Genomic DNA, 21,274 nt, shown 5'->3' with positions numbered 1-21,274 from the left:
GATATTTAAAAAATGTTTGATTGTAAGAGAAATGTTAAATTATATAATGCTTTCAGAATTTCCAAATTTTATTAAATATTAATCGTTTTATTTTTAATATGCATGTTAAAATTACTTAAACAAAAGGACATCAAGTTTATCTGTCCGTCCAAAAAACGGTTACACAAGGTAATGCTTTTAACATACATTTTATCTGTCCAAAAATTAATTGCACAAAAAGTATGGTTTTAATGTATATGTTATTATATTAAAACTTGCTTTTCTTGCAAAAGTGATAACATCAGAAAGATGCACAAATTGCGAATAAAAATTATACACACTATAAAATTTAATTTGTTTTATTATACCATGTTTCAATATTAAAATTGTTATATTTCATAATGCACAAAGCGATTATGTATTTTGATATAAATATGATTTATACATGCTTACATGATTACAACATTCTCAGATAAAGAATTTTTCAAAGAATAATACATATTAATAACGCACATAAAGTAATTAACAGTAAAAACATCATGTAAAGGTAATTTGTGTTGAAATAATTTTGACATATTTTTATGTTATACTGCAGTTGTTTAATATGACATTTGTATATTAATAATAATTTTTATTTATTGCCAAAAAGTTGTCTTTTCTTCTATTTCAGTATTTAACGGTTCGCGAGCTATGTTTAGATTAACATGTGTAAGAGTAACTTTGTCTGGCGCCAGGGTACAAAATATGCAGCATAAGTTCAGAAATATAAAGTTACATCGAAAACAGCCGGCAGTCAACACTTTCCTGAAGCGTTACATATGCTTTTGGAATGTCATGTTACGGCGCTTGAGGTAGACTACTTTCGGAGTTTGTTACTCGTCTGGCATATAAGATTAGTTTAGTCAAGTGAAATAGAAAATATTAATTAGGTTCATATAACTGTAAATTATATCAAGAAGCGCACATTTCAAGAAATAAAAGTAATAGAATCAACATACACACAATGTAAGAAATATTATAAGAAAACAACTGAATATTGAGCAGACGATGCTTTCAATAATTATATACTAATACATTTTAATATATATATATATATATATCATTTAGTACAAATGTGTACTTTTATATTTTAATCAAATGCTTTGACTAGATTAATACTATAGTTATTGAGTTTATTAATCATTCCAATGCGTTTAGACTTAGCAATTTTTATTACTTTCATAATACTTTTATTTATTTTATAATACTTTATATAATATTTTTATTATTATTATAAAAATTTAAAGAAAGCAAATCCTTCTTTTTCCTTGTATAACACATTTCGACGAAAAATAACTTTTATTTTAAATTTCCCTTTCTACAAAAAATAATAAAGTACATATATGGTAATGTAATTAAAAAAAAAACAAATTTATTTTTTAGTGTAATGGATTTCTTATAGATTAAAATTTTTTGTTTAAAAATTGAATTTTGCGTCACTCTACACACACGCACATGTATACAATACGTTACTTTACACATACACACTCTTATTAATAAAATGTTTAAGTCTAGTACTTCGGCAGATAATGATATATTAACAGCACAATAAATGCAAGCGTGCACTATCCGCATAATTATGAATTCATTGAATCATGAAATTTCTCAATTATATATTCACTCAGTTTTCGACATTTAATGACATTATTTGCAAAAGCTCTGTTATTTATCATGATTATTTCATTTGTGATCATTGATAATATTGTTTTAATTAGAATAAATTATCTAAATTAACGTTAATTAATAAGAAGCAGTGTACAGTCGTCATGCCAATTTATCTAAATCTCCGTTAAAATGTTGTTTGTATTTATAAATAAAAAAATAAAACAACCTAAAATTATTCTTAAATTACAAATGTAATGTTAATAATAAAAGTAAAATAATACAAATTCTTGTTTAACTATTGTAATATGCGATACCTCGGATAATTATGTAAAATATTTATTTGCAAATCCTGTTTAGTATGCAAGATAAATCGTGTTATCACAATTCCCGCGGATTGCATTTTCTGACAGGTCGTAAAAAATATTGCACGTCAAGCGTGTCACGTGTCCGGTCACTGGGCTAAACTTTTCACGATATACCGTCGACAATTTCCTCGGTCATTGGCGTAAAGTCAATGCTCATTGCGAGACCGGCGCGAGGACATGGCTTCCGACAGTGGGTGGACAGGAGGTGGCGGAAGGAGAGAGAGACGAGGAGAGTGAGAGGAATTAATGGGGACGGACTGTAGAAGTGGCTATAGCCTAGAGTCGTGTTAGGGCCAGGGCCATTAAGCTTAATGACATAATGAAGTAAATGGCTGTGCATGCCATGCCACGGCTGGGACTATAGCTTATAACCGCCGCGCCTCCATCCCCGCGCAATATACTGCGTGCCAGGAATTCCTGACTTATGCCGGTACTGCCCAGTCGAAAGGGGTAGCCGCGTAGCTCCCTCTCCCTCTCTCTTTCATTCTTGACGCTGATCTCTCTTTCTCTCTCTTTCTCTCGTTCTGTTGGTATATTACATAAGGGGCGCCCTACGCGTACCGCTGTACCGCACACGTGCTGGAAGTGAATTTATTTCGGGGATTGCCAAGACGTCAGCATCCGGGCGTCCCCCGTTTCTCTGAGAGACTATTCGCTAAAAACCGCATTTCATCCTCCTGTCCGTTTGAATATCCTGTCCGAAGTATATGTTGGACTTGTCGATACTCCTTTCGCCTTTTTGAATCGAAATGTTAGAGAAGATTTTTAGGTTTTTGTCGAAAGAAACTGCGCGACTAACCGCATCGTGTATTTCTTATTTATTAATATTTTCCTTTTCTTAATTAAAAAATTAGATTTACCTAGATGATTTTACTTTATATTTGATAATCGAATCTGATTTAATTAAATATTATAATTGAAGGCTAGTTTTGAAATGGTAAATATTAGATGGTTCTATACATTTAATATTTTCACATGGATATGGATTAAATAGAAAATCAATTTTAGTAAGAAACATTTGTTAATACATAGATATTAATAATAATTTTAAATTACAGTTTTAATATATTATTTAATATATTAGAGACAAGTTACAATTTTGTTTTCTTTAAAAGTTAATAAGGACAATTTTTAATTACATTTTTAATGTGATGAATATAGTAATAAATATATTAGAGGATGCGTGCATATATACAACAAAGTTTAAATATAAAAAATATTGAAAATATATATAATAATTAATTAATATTTATAAAATTTTATTAAATATATTTTGTATAAAATTTTAAATAAAACATTTTGTATTAAGTATTCATTATTGTATAATATATAAATATTTATATCTTTTTTTGGAATATTTCTTGAATAAAAACTACTTGATATATTATTAATATGTTAAAAAATGTTTACAAAAAAATTAATTATATGAAATAATAAATTATTTTTAAAAAATACATAAATATAAATATATATAAACTATTACATATTAATTAATTTTGACATATTTTAACAGATAAGAATTTTTATTTAGATCAATTTTGATATAATAAAATTATTCTATTCAATTTTATATCAAAAGCAACGTGAATAATAAAAAAATTCTTGAGTTTCTTCCCATAGTATTCACGAACATATTAAGACAAAATCCACATTGATAAAAAATATCTTGTTTTCGTGCAATCAACACTTCGTGTTTTGTTCTTACTTGACATTTGAATGCACAGACATCACAATATTCACACTACTCTTTAGGGCTCGAGTTTCGAACATGACCAACGCGTGAATGAGAATGGACCACTACGTGCGTAAAAAAACACGAGGTGTGAAATTCGTGTTAAGGGAAAAAGAATTAGAACGAAATGTGTTGTAAATTGAGAAAGGTCGAAGATTCCAAGAATTACTCATTGAGGCTTGGAATTTATTATTATTCGATTTGGTCGTATTTATATTTATCGTTGTATTTAAAAGCATGTTCTGTACATGAGATTCATCAATTGCGTAAAATATCTCGCAAAAAAATGTATAATAAGATTATTTAGTAATTAATATACATGTAGGTACATAATTCTAAAGCAAATTTTTTCGTGATTTATATAAAAAATAAGAATAATATTCCTAATATTTGTGGAAATTATTTTACAAACATATATGTAAATATAAAAATAAAATTTATCTTTTCCACTTGCGCTTAGATAAAACATATATCATCTATCAAACAAACTTTACCCCTGTCGAGACACACTTAGCACCAGTTAATCGGATGTGAAAAAAATCGCAGGCTTTTGCGCGGCGCATGACTCTCCAGAGAGCTCGACGATCGAATCGACCAAATTAATTCGACCCCAAAAACATCGCGGGTGCATTAACAACTTACCCTAAATCTACCGGTCGGTCCGCTACAAGTGTTTTACACACACTGTAACATGGTGTAGAAAAATTGGCAGGGTGGAGGGCCCCTAATCTACCGAAACATCCCTCGGGATGTATCTAGACTTCGACTACGCTCGAATACGCTCCATTCGCCCTTCCGACTCTGTAAACGACTATGTTACACGTTTCATGCATTCTATAAATAATTCTCAGTTCGATTGATTTTTAAGGAATGCTTCAGCGATTAATGTTTTAGAAATGCAGTATCAACATGTGACATTTATTGAAGATTAATCATGAAATCCTTGACTATTTCTAACATTAATGAATTATAAAATTTAAGCAATTTCAATTATGTGTTCTATCTTATTATATATAAAATTTATACGTTTTAAAAGCTAAAATCTATTTTTATAATGATTTCTTATATTCTTACACAAAATTATGAGAGTGAAAAGTCAAAGTAGTAGCGTACAAAATAAACGAATAATAAGATTAGCCTAAGAACTGTTATTTTGATGCAGTTTGTTATAAATGCAACTCATTAATAACCTATAGAACTTATAAACACAAATAATTTATCCACTTAATAAACCGAAGTATGTTCATATATTAAATTTTATTAATATTATATATTATTTTTTAATCGGAAATATATTTACATATTTTTACCTTCTCTCTTTTTTTTATTCTCCCTTCTTTTTTTTTTCTTTTCTTTTTTTCTCTACTTTATTAATATTTATTTATTAAATTAATTAAGTTAACTTAGATGTTAAGATTTCTTCATTATTTAATAATACATTATATAATTATATACGCAAATATATTTTTATAATAAAAATATTGTTAGAAATATTTATTTTCTAGATAATTTTTTTACAAAAGAGAAAACTGTTGTATAATATATTTTGTAAATAATATCATTTAAAACAAAATTGTAAAGAATGAATTTGACTTAAGCAAGCAAATTATTTTTAAATTTGTTAGTTAAGCTTGATTTGTTTCCATTTAGTTATTCCTTCAGTTGTCATATTTTGTGATCGATACAAACTGGGAGAAAGATGAAAACATTCAGATTGACTTGCTTTCGAGGTAATTTTCGCGTGAATCTACAAAAGGCCATTTATCCCATCTTCATCGATGGAAAGGGTAGCGGAGGAGCGGAAACGAATTTTCAATTACCACGTACAAAAGGGCAGGTAATTCCCACTTTAAAATGTCTTCGCGTACATACCGCGAACGGCGTGGCGAGAGTCGGCTCTGAAAAGATTTCCAAATTAAATTTCGGGATTAGTACCCGGGTTTAATGCGGACAAGTGATAGCAGAAGACGTCCCAAGGGTGTGCTACGCGCTACCACGACCCTTCTACCACTCTCGTGGGACCATCATACACACAGCCCACTATGTAACGACACGACGATATGCCGTCTTCCCTCGCTCGTAACACTTCACGTGTTTCCATTTGTTGGATGCAAACTCGTTCTCTTTTTTCCATTCTCTTCGCCTTCTTTATCTCTTTCAGACATGTCAATCTTCGTCCGTGAAATGCTTGATCTGTTGAGGGTCAGTCAGGAACGCAGGTCGTACAAACTGCAATTCCATTATTTAAAACCGATAGTCGACCGTTTGTATCTAGTTCAAAGTAGGAAATAGCGAAGGATCTAAAGCGATTGGTTGCGGTTTATTTAGAACAGAATTAGTATAAAAAGTATATATTGAAATCGGCGCGGTCTCTTTAAGCCGTGCTCCTATTTCTCAGTAATATAATGATATCAGAGCTGATGCGAACTTGATCCGCTTAGTTTACTCATCAAAAGTCCATAGTTTCTAATAGCTTCATAACGTTCATTTCATTATTCCTTTGTATGCTAACTTAATTTGTATCAAATATTTGAAATTTAACAATTTTCCTTTGTTTTTAAAGAAGATTATTTGCGTGTATTACAAAAAAAAGAAGAATATTAAAACAATATTGTGATGTGTTATTACAATTTGAAATGAACAGCCTCTAATGAATAATTGTAAGTAAATATAAATATAAACATTTATTTTAAATTTTGTGTTATAAAAGAGCTAAAGTTTGAAAATAAAATGGTATGTCGATTTTATGCTTTTTTTACGAATATGAGAGAAAGACAAAAAATTGAAAATATTGAATATGAAAAATTTATATTATTGTATAAGTATGAGAATTTTATTTCGTCATATCTCCCTGCATATAGTATAATTATACATATATGACGTTTAGTTAGTTCAAAATTTTTTATGCTCTTGTTCTTACCGAACTAAATTAGTTGTAGATGTACATAAGAAATGAAGGGAAACAGATCGATAAATAAAATATTTCAAATATTTTATAGATAGCTTTATATTTTGAAGTTATAATTTCATTCTCTTTAGATGTAGACTTTTTCGTTCCTCGATATCTATCAAAACCTCGAAGAACACACACTCCAATTGGTTTTTCAGATAAGAAATACAATCATCTGCAGCGCGCAGCATATCGGATTAGAATATCAATTATCCGGAAGGCTAGAGAAAGCCGAGCTCTGAGAGACCGGGTTTCGAAACGAGCGATCCGAGACGCGGGGCTTAAGACCTTAACAGCTACTAAAGCGAAAACCTGTTTCTGTCTCGCTCTTTGGCACGGGAAACAAGCCGTGTTAGACGAAGGGGTATTTTGAGGGCCGCCATTGGCCATCCATGCTCCTTATCGTTGGTTGCCTGGTAACCAGCCTGGTACCAACACGCGCGCGCCCACTGACGACACCATCCCGGCTGACGCACACCATCACCCCGCGATCGGCAGCAACCCTCTCCGCAGGCCTTCTACACACATTCCTCCCCTCTTGCTGGCCTTTCGCTCGCGCCGATCGTGGCGCTCGTGTATACCTCCTCAGGGTGTATCTACAGCAGTGTGAGCATGAATACACTTTACAGGGAAACTCTATCACTGTTTTAACGCTCAAAGGGTTGACTTTTTAATGGATGTGTAACGTCTAATATTTATGTAATTCGCGGAAAAGTAGCACCTATTGAGATACGTATTATATAATTATAATAAATGAATTTGTAAATTGTATTTTAGAAAATAGCAAAGTTAAGAGTTTCCGAAATTCTTGACTATCTAAATTGATGGATTATCAATTTTACAAAGCTCGGATAAATCTTGACATTAACGTACATCTTGTCGATCACTTTTCTTTTGCCATATATTATAGAGAGTGCTTTCCTAAATAATACACGCTTTGAATTACGTAGTGGATTCTGTTTTATCTGAATACGATTTTGAAATATTATAAGAATAATTTTTTTAGTAATATTTAGTAGAAAAGAGGATTTAACCTCAATGATTTTAACATATATTTTTATATGTTAAACATATATTCTTTGACGTTTTCAGGATCATGATTCTCAATAACTTTGAAAAGGTTTTTATCATTAAGTATTCATCATTAAGCTATTTATTAAACATTTATTTAGAGATTTAAATATGTATATCAAATTTACTTATTTCAAACTTCCTTTTATGCAAAAAGTTCCAAACATGTATAATTTTATTATTTTACTTTATTGTAAAGTAAACGCGTCGGGGGAGAAAGGGTTCTGCACCTTTCTCTGTCTCCACCTTGACAAAAACTAGCTTAATTTAAACCTATTTAATTTTAAATTGAAATTAGGTTTGTAATCCCTAAGATTTAAATTAATGTCCAAATTTATCGAGACTAATATTAGCAAATAATAAATTAAGATAAGTAAAATTTGGATTAATGATATCAACTGTGAGATACATATGAACATATAAATATATCATTAAATATACTATATTTACAAAAATATTAGGTTTTATATATTCTTTATAATTATAAATTCTGCAGCATTTACTTTATATTTGCTATTAATAAACACAAAATTGGCAATATATATATTATTATATGTATATTTAAATAAGTCGAAGAAATATGAATAATAACTTTTAAATTACAGCTTTTCATGATTTACGCTATTTATGTTTATAGCTTTCTCTAACAATAAAATGCTATATATATATATATATATATATATATATATATATATATATATTTATTTATTTCTTTATTTATTTATATACATAACATTTATATTGTATATATAATCAAAAGAAAATAAATCATGAAAAAATATCTATAAATTCAAGCTTAAATAGCAACAATTACCTCATCTTTTTTATAATATTTCCCTTTCATTTTTTATTTACTTGACACACAAGATTTTTTTAGCCTAAATATGGAAATATTTACTTAAAAGTGCAATGTTGTCCTATGCAAGCAAAGCGATTGATTCGACGTCTTGAGGTAAATGAGCACAGTTAAATAGCAGAAAACAAGAAGGCAATGCAAAACCAAGAGCATAAAGAGGCCTCTTTGCAGCACTGAAAACAATGCATCGCGCGTTGCTGTATACTCTCTAAGCTTGAAATATTTATCTTTCTTTTCCTTGGCCGCCATTTCTCCTATGCTTTTACACCGCATATAAAATGCACTTGGCCGCATGCGCCAACTGAGCGTTCTCGACGAAGATAATTTACGCAAAAAAGATGGCAACGACGTTTATTCGTAATAACAATAATAAAGAAGCACAAATCCCTCGGTCAATAACCACCCCCTCGGTCAGACCAGCTCGCAATGAGATTCGCTCGCATTGAAAATACAACTCGTCAGTAAATACAAATCTGCACTGTTTTATTAGACTTACATAGTGTAATAGTTGGAAATGGCGGGGGATAGATTGCTATGAAACACAGAGTTAAAATTTACCTTGATAAATCACGTGAACGTATAAACACTCGCTTATATGAAGATTACCATTTTTAATTAATATTCGTAAAAACGTCGTATAAAATCGTCATAAACATAATTAGGTACTTACTCATCACACATTAACAATTGCATAGTTAAAGTGTTTTCATCACAATAAAGATGCTAAATATTAGATTATAATTGAATGTTTTAAAGAAGAATTTCGTATTATAATTATAACTCAAGAATATAAGTATTTTACATTATAAAGTTTGTGATGTAGAACATTAGTTTTCAAAAACCAATACATATGTAGATAAAAAAAATTTATATCACACAAAAGAGAGAAGTAAGAATATTCTTTTTTTACAAGTAACAAAACTTCTGCTACTGCATAATCAAAATATTATTCGATAGTAATTATATTATACAGCAAATCCTAATATTTTACTATAAAGTAGAACAATGAATATACATTTAATATCTTTCATGAATATCTTAAGATTATTTATAAAATTTAAAAAATCCGATAAAAATACATAATAATGCCAAAAATTCTTCACTTACATTTTATATTTTATCTACTTCGGATCAGTGATACTTAATATAAACACAAGATTTTTTTATATAAGCTTTAAAGATCTTAATAAGTTATGTGTCTTATTAGAAAAAATATTTTTATAATAAACGTAACTTATAAGATCTCTTGTAAGGGTTGTATATGGATCAAATGAAGCAGGGCAATAAAAAATATGAATTTTTGAATTTATATTAAAAAAAAATCTGTTGCAATTCAGTAATTTCTGATCATTGATTGTTTTCTTGATTATGCTATGATTTAATTAGGATAATGTGGAAACTTTATGTATAGTAATCGACAAAAGACGTTTAAAAACTTAATTTATCGAATATTTTCATGAAATTAATTAGCATGCCAAAACAAATAATTATTCAAAGATGCGTAGGTTTTAAAGACTCTTTTTCTATATATTTTTGCGTGCTTGTTTATTGTGGTTTTAGACTGATTTCTATTTTATGACAGTAATTTATTTTTGCTGAGGATGAAAAGATAGATGAATCAAAATTACATTATTTTCATATCTGTAATATTACTATACATATATGTATAATATATATGTATATATACAATATATTGTAGTATAAACAATTGCGCGTCAACAATTATTTTAGGATTTTAACTATTATTAGTCTAATTCTTTTGTTTTTTCATGTAATGTTTCATCAATTTATGTTTTCTTTTTTTAAAATTATTTTTCCGCTAAAGTAGGTTTACATCACTTTCGATAGAAAAATATTTTTTCTCTTTCTTCACAAACATCTTTTCTTACATTTATAACTTTTTTATATTTATATTATATTAAAAAAGAAAATAAATTTGTCATTTTTTTATATTTACTCGCATTTATTACGACACTTAATCTTGCGAACATGCCATATAATTAGAGAAAAGAGAATGCTGCACCATCATAACTTCTCTGCAAAATTGTCATTGGATTATTAAACGAAAAAAGCTGCCGACTAGTCTCCTATATACGAATGGTGACGTCAGCGAACGTTTCAGACTCCAATTAGTCGAGGGACACGCATAATTGGAATTAAGCTCTTAATTACTAGTTAATTAGCCACCGACGGTGCCCGTGACAGCGGGAACAGTAGTAACGAGAATCACCCTTAGAGAAGAGCTTCATTGTACGCGCAGGCACCGCTTTCGCTCGTTAATTCGACATTAATTTATAATTGATAATTATTTTTGGCTAACGGATTCTATTCGTAACCAGGGTCCTCCGCACCGTAGCAACTTTCTGCACTGGAAAAATTATTGTTTATACATTTTAGAAAAATTTTACAGACGAGTTCTTCTAATTCCAACATACGATTTTTTTTATAAACATGCGTTCATAATAGATAATTATAACCTGACATAATTAATTAATTTCTTTTTTATAATCTTGTTTCTGCTTGTTTTTAATATTTTTTATTGTGTTGTATATTTATAGACTCAGAAATATTTTTATATTTTCACTATTTGAAGAATAATAATTATATAATAATTATATAATAATTAGGTATAAAAAACGTGTAAAAATGTATTATATTAAGTAATCTATATATATTCACATCTTTTTAAATTTTATTGCATTTAATAAAATCTTTAGATATATAATATATAATGATATTTTGACAAAATATATAATATTATTGTAATTTCTTTCAGTAATGAATCTTATATCAAAAATTACAGCATATAAAATTTTATATAAATAATTATATATATATATATCGCTTTTAAATATTAGAAATATAAGAAAAGTTTGATATGTGCTATATATTAATAATAAGTATTATCTCTCTCGTAAAGGAACTTTATTAAAAGAATTTATTGTAAGAAAGAAGTAATGTTAAATAAATGAATGAGAATTCAGAAATAAAATAATTAATTCAACTAATCGCCACTTTTATCGTAAAGTAAAATAAAGAGAAGAGGAAAATGAATTGATGAAAAAGCAATCGCGGAAATATAAAACCCGCTCATTTTTAGGCGCATATCAGATTGATATTAGAGTCCAGAGAATCATCGCCAAGTCTGGTATAATAGGTAATTTGATACGCAATGCATGCGCGGTTTCAGCACACAGAGAGCCGTATAATTATCAATTACAGATAATGTTATCAAATAATGAGCTGCAAATTCAGTAAAATATTAATTCTCGACACGCTCTCTGATTTTTGTAGCGCATATAATAAATATTAATTCAGCGAACGTATTATATTTTATAATTATGCTTTTATATTTTATTTTCCACTAAAAAATTTCTAATGAATAATAATAACAACAAAAATAGATACATATGAAAAAAGGGAGGCGCATATTTGTATTTTATTATTTTCTTAAAATTACGTAAACATAATACATATGTATTCATATGTCTGTTCTTTTTTCTATTATAGGTGTCGGACATAACATAGAATCGGGCAAGGATTTCACAGTGGACGGACTCTCGGGTTTCAGCAAAAAGAAGAAGAAAAAGCGCCGTCATAGGTGAGTCTCTGACAGAAACTTCAGCCTTGTGTTTTCTATTTCGGGTTGCGTTTTGTTAAAAACTATTTAATAGTTTTTAATCACGAAAATATCTTATCAATTTGAAATAGGCAAACATTTTGTGACATATAAAAGTTTCTTTTATATAGTGATTATACATGCTATAATAATTTCTGATTTATTTCTCTTTGTTTTGAAATAACAAAGTAATTTACATTGCTTTGTTTCGAAGTAACAAAGTAATTTGCATCGATACAAAGTCTAATTTTAGTATTCAATTGAAACTGGAAACGTAAAACGAAATATTACAAACGCTTCTCTTTTTATCATTATATTGTACGATAAATGTTATTGAAATTGAATCAGCTGACGATGTAAAATCGGACATCTGAATGCAATCACATATTTACGGAAGATGATTACACAACGCTTTAACGAATAGAAAACTTAATTATACTTTTAGAATTTAGCTATACAATTTTGTCATAATTACAGAGTCCACGTAATATATTCATGAAAGATATAGTAATATCTTCCATATTAGAGACTAATTACTTAGACGTTTGTAAAAATAGTTGAAGCATTATAATAACAAGCGACATGAAGATTTATCATATATACTTTAATCATAATCTCTTTATTAATAATTTTAATTTAATAACATTTCATTAGTATAGTAATAATCGTTGACGGAATGTGTTCTTTTGCTTTAAAAAATGAAATTATTTTAACACAGAACACACAAAAATTTAGAAACAAAGTTTAACAATAGTTTAATTAATATTTTCCACACAGGCAGAATAATACTTATTTTATTGTATATATAAACAATTTTAAACATATCTATCATCCTAATTATAATAAATAAAAATGTAGGCTATTAACAAAAATATTTTAAGCATTAATGTTACAAATTTCAAATAGCTTATTGTGACATGCGATTTTCATTCGAAGATCCGAAATCAATCTGGTAGAATTTGAAACGATTACACGGCAATCTTTAAACAAGCGTACAACAAAACCGAGGTAAAATTGTCGACAATTTTCGCGTGTCCGCTTAACGAGCCGATGATCGTCGGGGAAATGACTTTCAATTTCGAAGCTTTCGTTCGGCCCACGAAGGCAGATGCCAGCTCGTTCTCCGCGCAACCTACAATTTGTCGAATCGCAAGACTAATTGGACATCTTGCCGTCAAATTCGCTTCTCCGGTTTTTGTCGTATCACGCACATATGCGCCTTCTAGCTGGATATGCTTCTATCAACGACTGTTCATTCTATTGCGAAGTTATGCATCTTGCTTATAAAAAAGAAAAGAAACGAAGTAATCATCGGTTACTGACTGTTGCTTGTCTCTCGTATCTACATCATGTCTACATTGATGAAAAACGTGTTTCCGTTTGTAATTAATCGAGAGCCAATGCTGAGATTATATATACTTGCAGCCACTTAAAGAAATAGAATTAACGACTGCCAATTGCAAATTAATAACAAGAGAATAATGACGTTAAAAAATGGTAAACCTCTCGAAATGGTTACATCTCATTGATTATTTTCATTTTCATTCATATGATGAAGTGGATAGAGTTTTGAATCACGTTGTCGACTCTTTTGATTTTTGTGAGATATATCTTCAAATTTTTTGTATTTTTTAAATTTGAAAAAACATCTCAAGTTTAATGTAAATAGTCTGATCACCTTTAATAACTTTAATCTTGATATATCATGTGTAAAATTGTTAGTACTTTTAGTGTGAAAATTATATAATTTTTCACATGAGTTTGCAACACTTTATTTGAAATAAGAATTACACATAAAGCAAATTTTTAATTAACGCAGAAAACAATGTATTTTATTGTGTTATTTTACTGTAAAGTACATGTGTGTGAATAATTTTTATTTAAAAAACAGAAATTAGTTTAGATTAAGTTACAATTTTTTCGGAATAAAGATGCAGAAGAAAGAGCAAAATTCTTTTTTCATTAAGCATTTACATGTAAAATAGAACAATAAAATACAAATTTTATCTTTTTACACTTATCATAAAAACTCATATAGTCGCATGTCGAAAGCTGTTTAAGAACCGGCAAAAATGGGTGAAATCTGTTGACAATAACGTAATAGTTATACTGAAGAGGTAGTGTATACAGTATACACACAAACAAAAAACGTCACATAGTGGCATGAATAACACACAGTACGAAAAAGGGAATATAAAGCAGGAATAAAAATACAATACTTTAAAGTATCGTATTTCAAAAACTAGAAATGTCCGCAATATGATTTAAAGTGCACATGATTCAGAATTCTATGCACTATATATATGAAAATCAAAATGATTTTGAGGTGTAATCTTTGAAAAGTTTACTAGACAAAAATATAATTTTGAGAGCACTACATAATGATGTGATTAAATAAATAAATTGATTTAATTTTGTTATTGCACTCAATAATCAAAGACACTATCAAAAATTGTCTGTTTTGTCATCTTTATATAAATATTTAATATTACACGCACACTCTTGTATATAACAGATTGTGATTTGGAAAATAAGATGCTTTTTTGTACCCATAAAGGGTTTTTCGTGAGAATAGGGTAGGTTTAAGGTAGAAGCGCTGTAATGGCATATAACTAGGTTCATGTGGTTGTTGCTCCAGGACGATCTTCACGTCACAGCAGCTGGAGGCGCTGGAGGCAGCCTTCAAGGAGGCCCATTATCCTGACGTCTATGCTCGCGAGATGCTAAGTCTGAGAACCGATCTACCTGAAGACAGGATACAGGTGAGCAAAAAAAAAAAACATTTATCTTTGTACATAAGTTTTAATAATTTTATTTATTGCGATGAAGAAGTGAGTTTTTCGTTATAGTAATTCTAAACAGGAAAACAAAATAAGTAGATCGAAATTAAAACGATGCTACTGGAGATTAAATCTCAGTGTGAAACCGCTATTCAGACAATATGTATTTATTACATGTATGTAATATTCTAGAAATTTATATTGTATAAACAAAAAATTATATATAAAGGCTGAATTGAAAATCCAGAAAATTCGTTCAAGGAACTGAAAGATTTAGCCCAATAAAATTTAAAGTAAAAGTTTAATTAATTTTAATTAATTAATATTTAAATAATTTTAGTTTTTTTTATAAACTACAAATCGAATTCCAACAGTGCTCTACAAATATGATTAAAATATAATAAATAGAGATCATTATTTTATACACCCGAATACGTGTGCTATTATTAGTATTAAAAACTATAATTAACAAGATGATCTCGCGTTTTCTTTTCGCGAATTTTTGAGATTATCGATACAATGATTGCAACCTTAACGAGGGTGGCTTCACAATAGACGGTTTAGCATTAAAGATAAAATATGATCACGACCAAAAGAATTACGATTATAAAAGAGAACTTTTCAGGCTGATTTTAGTTACGGGGAGTATACATATATTGGGATCAGTAACCACATGGCGAACCCGAACAAGATTTTCCTTCTTTTCTTTTCCGGTATTCCTTCCTTTATATCTCCTTCCTGCTTGTTACGCCTTGATTTCTATTTTTTACTCCTTCTCAATCATTTTTTTCTCTACATTAATGTTTCTTTCTCTCTCTCTGATCGGGATTATCCCCCATACTATTCGAAATACCTACAGATCTAATGCAGATGCATAAAGATGTACGAAATGCTGTACCTTTTATTCGGCGATTGTACGAAATCCCTTCAAATAATTTCAACATAGGATAATATCTAACTAACAATAAGTTAAGATTATTGCAAATTTAAAAGTGTCCAAACAAGTTTAGATAAATAGTTCTTTTTCAATATTACTACAAAATGACGCATTAAGTCTATCGTTAAATTTATTTAAATGTATGATTACATTTATAAAGGCAGAAAACTGTTATGCAATCTCCAAAAAATCAATACAAATTTTTATATGAGAAACATGGGACGCGTTATAATATTTATATTAATAATTTTTAATTACTCATAAAATTATATGAATATTATAAATAATACGAATTAAAATTATTATCTTTGTATATATTTAAATATATTATTAAAAATTTGTGAATATTATTGAGAATATTTTAATTATTTAAAAAAATATATACATTTAATCTTCAAAAGAATATTTCGATAAAAATCTTAAACAGAATTATATATTGTATTATAGGACATCCAAACTACAATCATAAATATATACACATGTTGTAACATGTATACATGTTTGTAATACCGTATATAATTCCGCTTAAGATTTTTATCGAAATATTTCGCGAAAATTAAATATGTTTCTTATCATTATATATATATATACATATCATTATTATATACATATGTATTGACATTATTAAATGACACGCCAAATTTCGAAAATTTATTGAAAATTCAGACTCTATTTTCACTTTTCTGTCGTATATAGCAAGAAAGAAAAAAATAAGAGAAAACAAGAGAAAATCTCTAAGTATTACAGCATAGAATGCTCATTCGCGATGCCACGATCGCGTGCACGCGTATACCGTACATCAGAGATGCCCAAGTGGATTCGGTTAAGAGTCCCCTTGCACACCGCGCTTGTACATTCTCACCACCACTAACTTATCACGCTTGTCGATTCGCATCGTAGACTAGAGGAAGTGGGGAGGGGTGAGTACATAGTGGGAGAAAATGGCCCGCGGGCCACGACTCGGACACGACTCTGTATATACATACGTGAATGAGTGTACAACCATATATACGCGCGCGAGCGCGTATACACATATACTACACAAATACATATATGTGTGTGTGTGTGTGTGTGTGTGTGTGTGTGTGTGTGTGTGTGTAAACCTGTACGCGGCATAGTCGGTGATTATATTTTGATATAATTCGAGAGAGTGAGAGAGGGCGGCCGCCGCGAACGGCGGGGGTAGCTAGCTGATGGGCCAAGTAGGATGAAGGCTGGAGGGGAGGATTGGAGAGAGTCGTGACGGCACGGGGTTGTCGAGGCTGCCTGAAGCGTGCAGGCGCGTACACACAGAGCACAGAGCGTGGAACGACAAAGCGGCCATTACAGGATGGGTGCGGTCCCGCGGGCCAATCAGAGAGTGGTGCCGGGGACTGGTCGGCCAATCAGGACGCGCTTTCCACCGGTCTTTTGTTTCTAAATTTGCTCGTGCGACGGGGACACAATATAACGAGGCGCGAGACAGAAAGAGGAGCTGATAATCGTTAACGGGGGATATTTTTGCTCGGGGAGCGGCGTCTTTCTCCCTCCCTCGCTCAACCCTTATCCCTGCCTCGCGCGCTTTGCTCTTTATTCCCAAGCCTGTTTTTGTCTCTCTTGGGCTTGAATTTACGAGTCACTTAGACGCCACACAGCGTCTTCGTACATTATCTGAATTTCAAAGTTTTCGAACTTTGTAAAGTGTCAAAAAGATATTAATGTCAAATTAATCTAAACCTCGCAGATTAAGTTTCAAGAATTTAAATTTACTTTTTCTTTTAATTTTTTCTATATTTATTTGTCTTATATTTCTTTCTCTCTTAAAAAGGCAATCTTTTTTTACAATTCTGTATATGTATGTGTGTGTGTGTGTGTATGTGTATAAGTAATTACGTTACAATATTTTGATCTTTTATTTTTCTAATATTATACATTTCATATATCTATCTGCTTTTTTACATTTTTATAGTAGTATTATAAATATTACACACATTTTGTGTGTCTTATTAAATTATAGAAATAATTTTATAATTATTTTGTAATTAAAATTATAAGTTATTAAAGTCGCTAGTATTTGATTATAAACAACGGGTTAATTAAAAACGACCTGACTAGCCAAAATTATTCAATTTATTTACACGACGTTTCGACCATATGGTTGTGGTTATTTTGTAATTACTTGTTTTTGATAAAATTAAGTATTTATATGTATATATATATATATATACATATACATACACATTTTTTTTTAACTTAAACTATACCTGGCATTGCTCAGGGTTCTTATATATATATATATATATTTCATCAGTATTTATAGAAACGTGAAAATCGGATATTAACAGTGTATCACTCTTGCTATATAACTACATACATATGTATATTATTGCAACATAGCTAATTTATCATTTTAGTGCTTTGCGATACACAATATTTTTGGTTGCTCTTCCGGGGCAAAAATATGTTTTGCAAAAAGCATAGATTTTCTTAAATTATAACAAAGTGTCAAAGGGATTAAATCAGGAAGAGGTATTCAAATTTTATGGTAGTCTATATTTTCTACAGGGTTCTAAAGAGTAACTATGCAAAATTTGATCTAGATTGGTCAAAAGGTTCAGGAGTTTACAAAACATGGACATTTTACTTTATATAGAGTATATACTATATATGTATATCCCAGGTAGCCTGTATTTATTTCAGAAATGCTTCATAATGTTTCTTTGTAACTTTTATAACCTCTTGCAAATGTTTCTGATTAGTTTAAATGTTCATTCGAATAACGTTAAGGGAAACGTTTCTGTTCTGCCAAAAAAACCGTAAAAAAAAAGAAACCTTCCTTTGTTCACAAAAAAGTTAGCTTTCTCACAAAATTATTAAAATAATCCATATACTCTGACAGCACTATGTCATTTTTGTAAAAGTTAACTAAAAGTTTTAGTCGTGTTAAGATTTATTTTAGATATTTTTTAGTTGTAATTATATTATATAAATATATTGTAGGAAATCGCTGTTATTAATATTATTTAATTTCTATATAAATAAAACCTTTTATAAATTATTTAATTTGGATATAAATTTAAAAATCAGTATCTAAATCTGTTGTATGGAGATCAGAAATTACCTTGATAATAATAAGTGTTATAATCTTATTGTCCGTACTTTTTAGCTTTTATATAGTTCTCGTGAGTAAAACTTAAATATGAGATGATAACGCACAGTGTATTACATAACTGTAAGCAAAAGAAATTTTGGCAGAAAAAAATATATATGTGTACACATTTTCTTTTCTTTTCTCTCTCTCATCTAGTTCTTCTTTGTTTACTGCTATACGACACGCTATGTGTTATTTATCTCGTATTTAAATTTTAATTATAAAAACTGTGTATATAAAACCTGCAAAGTGTGAGTTTTATGTCTACAATGCTATCATAGAAATCAATCCAAAATCTCGATCCGAGATGTATAGCTAATCAACTTGTAGTTTTTACGGAAAAGTAACAATTTTATTAGCTCTTTGTCTCTTGGACCGATTATTAGCACTGCTCACAATGCTTAATAAGATTATAAAACAATTTCTATTAGTTTAATTTCTGATCTCCATACTAGAAATTCAGATATTGAATTGATTTTGAAAAATCGGATAGATTATATTTTAACATAATATCACCTTTGTGTCATTTTTGTACTACATAATTATATATACACATACATAATTTTGATGCTAAAAAAATTAATTTATCTTGTCTATATATATATAGAAAAAATTAAAAATATGTTTTTTAAATTATGGATTCAAGAACATTTTTGTCGAGATATTTCTTATTGGTGTTAGAAAGTTAAAAACATTGGATATATTTAGAAAAAGTATATGAAATATGTGCTACCTTAGATATACATGTAAAATTGAATTTTTTAAATTAAATTATTAAAATATTTTACACTAAAGATATTGCAAAATAGTATTATAGAATAATAGAAAGTTGTTAGATGCATTTGCTAACAATAAGTAAAAGATTGACTAAAACAAAATTGATTTTTTATGTTTAAAGATTTTTTTCAAAACTTCGATCCAATGTTACAATTACAAGAAAGTAATAAAAAATATTTCTGTTAACAAACAATATCTATCAGATAATTTGAGAGGTTATTTGTCGATCTGAATGCATCAAAGTGTTATTGCGTTATAAAATCAGTGATTAGCTGTTTCAGATACATTGACTTAATCTTGAATCAATTAATTAGTTACCTTTATTGAACTTTACAAATTGCTAGTTATTGCTATTTTAATTGTTCATGAATATACATAAATGTAATTTTATGCAATTGTTTTAATAAACATTTGTTCTTTGTCAATTTTTCGCATAAAGAAAGAGTATAATACATAATAAATAAATAAATATTATATAATAGTTAGATAAATTATTTAAAATAAAAAATTAGTTTAAATTATTGTAAGATAATTATAAGATAAAAAACATAAATGTGTAAAAGCACATATAATATATATATATATATATATATATATATATATATATATGTATATATAAAATCAAATATTTAAATATTTAAAAAAAGATTATCCACAGTATAGGACAAGATTTTGTGAATTTGAATTCAAAATCGAAAATAAAATAAAAAAGCATATAATTAGATTATACTTTTATTGGTATTTTAATAACAATCATTAAATTATATGTGAAAACTAAACACTAAATTTCTGAAATCTTAATATTTTTTAGAGAAAGTATTTTTTTATTGAAAGTATCAGAGTATCTATAACAAAAAAATGCTAAAAATGCGTTTTAAATTACTTATAAATCAAGTCATAAATTTTTATAATAAGTCAATTAAAACGAAATTTTTAACATTATTACAAAGAATTGTACGTTCATAAATCTAAAATTATGTAATAATGTTTGAAAATAATATAATCATAAAACTCCTCACCAATTAGTTTAATTGATGATCGTATGAAAGTTCGAAATTCACTTTACATGATTGCAAGCTGTGTAATTTTGTATTGTTGCCGAATTCTACAAAGTATGCTTTTTGCGTATCGATTATCGTTACTATTACTATAATTACAATAAGGTTAATAGCTTTGTCTCCATTTTTACTAATGTTATTTCTAGACTAAAGTTACAATACCGAAGAAAAATAGCAGTTGAAACCTCCTACGGCGAAGTTAATCGAAATGTCCTCACCAGACCGCTGTACTGGTTCTTTGTAATCGGCAAAGAGAATTTTATGCTCGAAATACTATTATACAATGAAATAAATTTGTGGACATTTTTTGAAGGCAGTAATTGCAATAGCAAGATTTAAAATTATAATTTTAATTTAGAAGAATTTAATAAACTTA

At 28.8% G+C, this 21,274-nt stretch overlaps 1 protein-coding gene across 2 annotated transcripts in view; it reads left to right on the top strand.

Moving 5' to 3' along the window:
• Positions 1-21,274, top strand: part of LOC140662737 (uncharacterized) — a 68,209-nt gene that overhangs the window by 26,007 nt on the left and 20,928 nt on the right. For both annotated transcript variants that reach the window (XM_072886334.1, XM_072886333.1), the window contains exons 3-4: positions 12,108-12,198; positions 14,855-14,978. In XM_072886334.1, coding sequence (XP_072742435.1) covers positions 12,108-12,198; positions 14,855-14,978 — 215 coding nt within the window. The remainder of the gene's footprint in view (positions 1-12,107; positions 12,199-14,854; positions 14,979-21,274) is intronic.

This window comes from Anoplolepis gracilipes, chromosome 2, assembly GCF_047496725.1.
Source record: "Anoplolepis gracilipes chromosome 2, ASM4749672v1, whole genome shotgun sequence".
In the NCBI taxonomy this organism is placed as follows: domain Eukaryota; kingdom Metazoa; phylum Arthropoda; class Insecta; order Hymenoptera; family Formicidae; genus Anoplolepis; species Anoplolepis gracilipes.
Note: the sequence above shows the minus strand (reverse complement) of the source record. Positions and strands in the feature narration are given on the sequence as shown.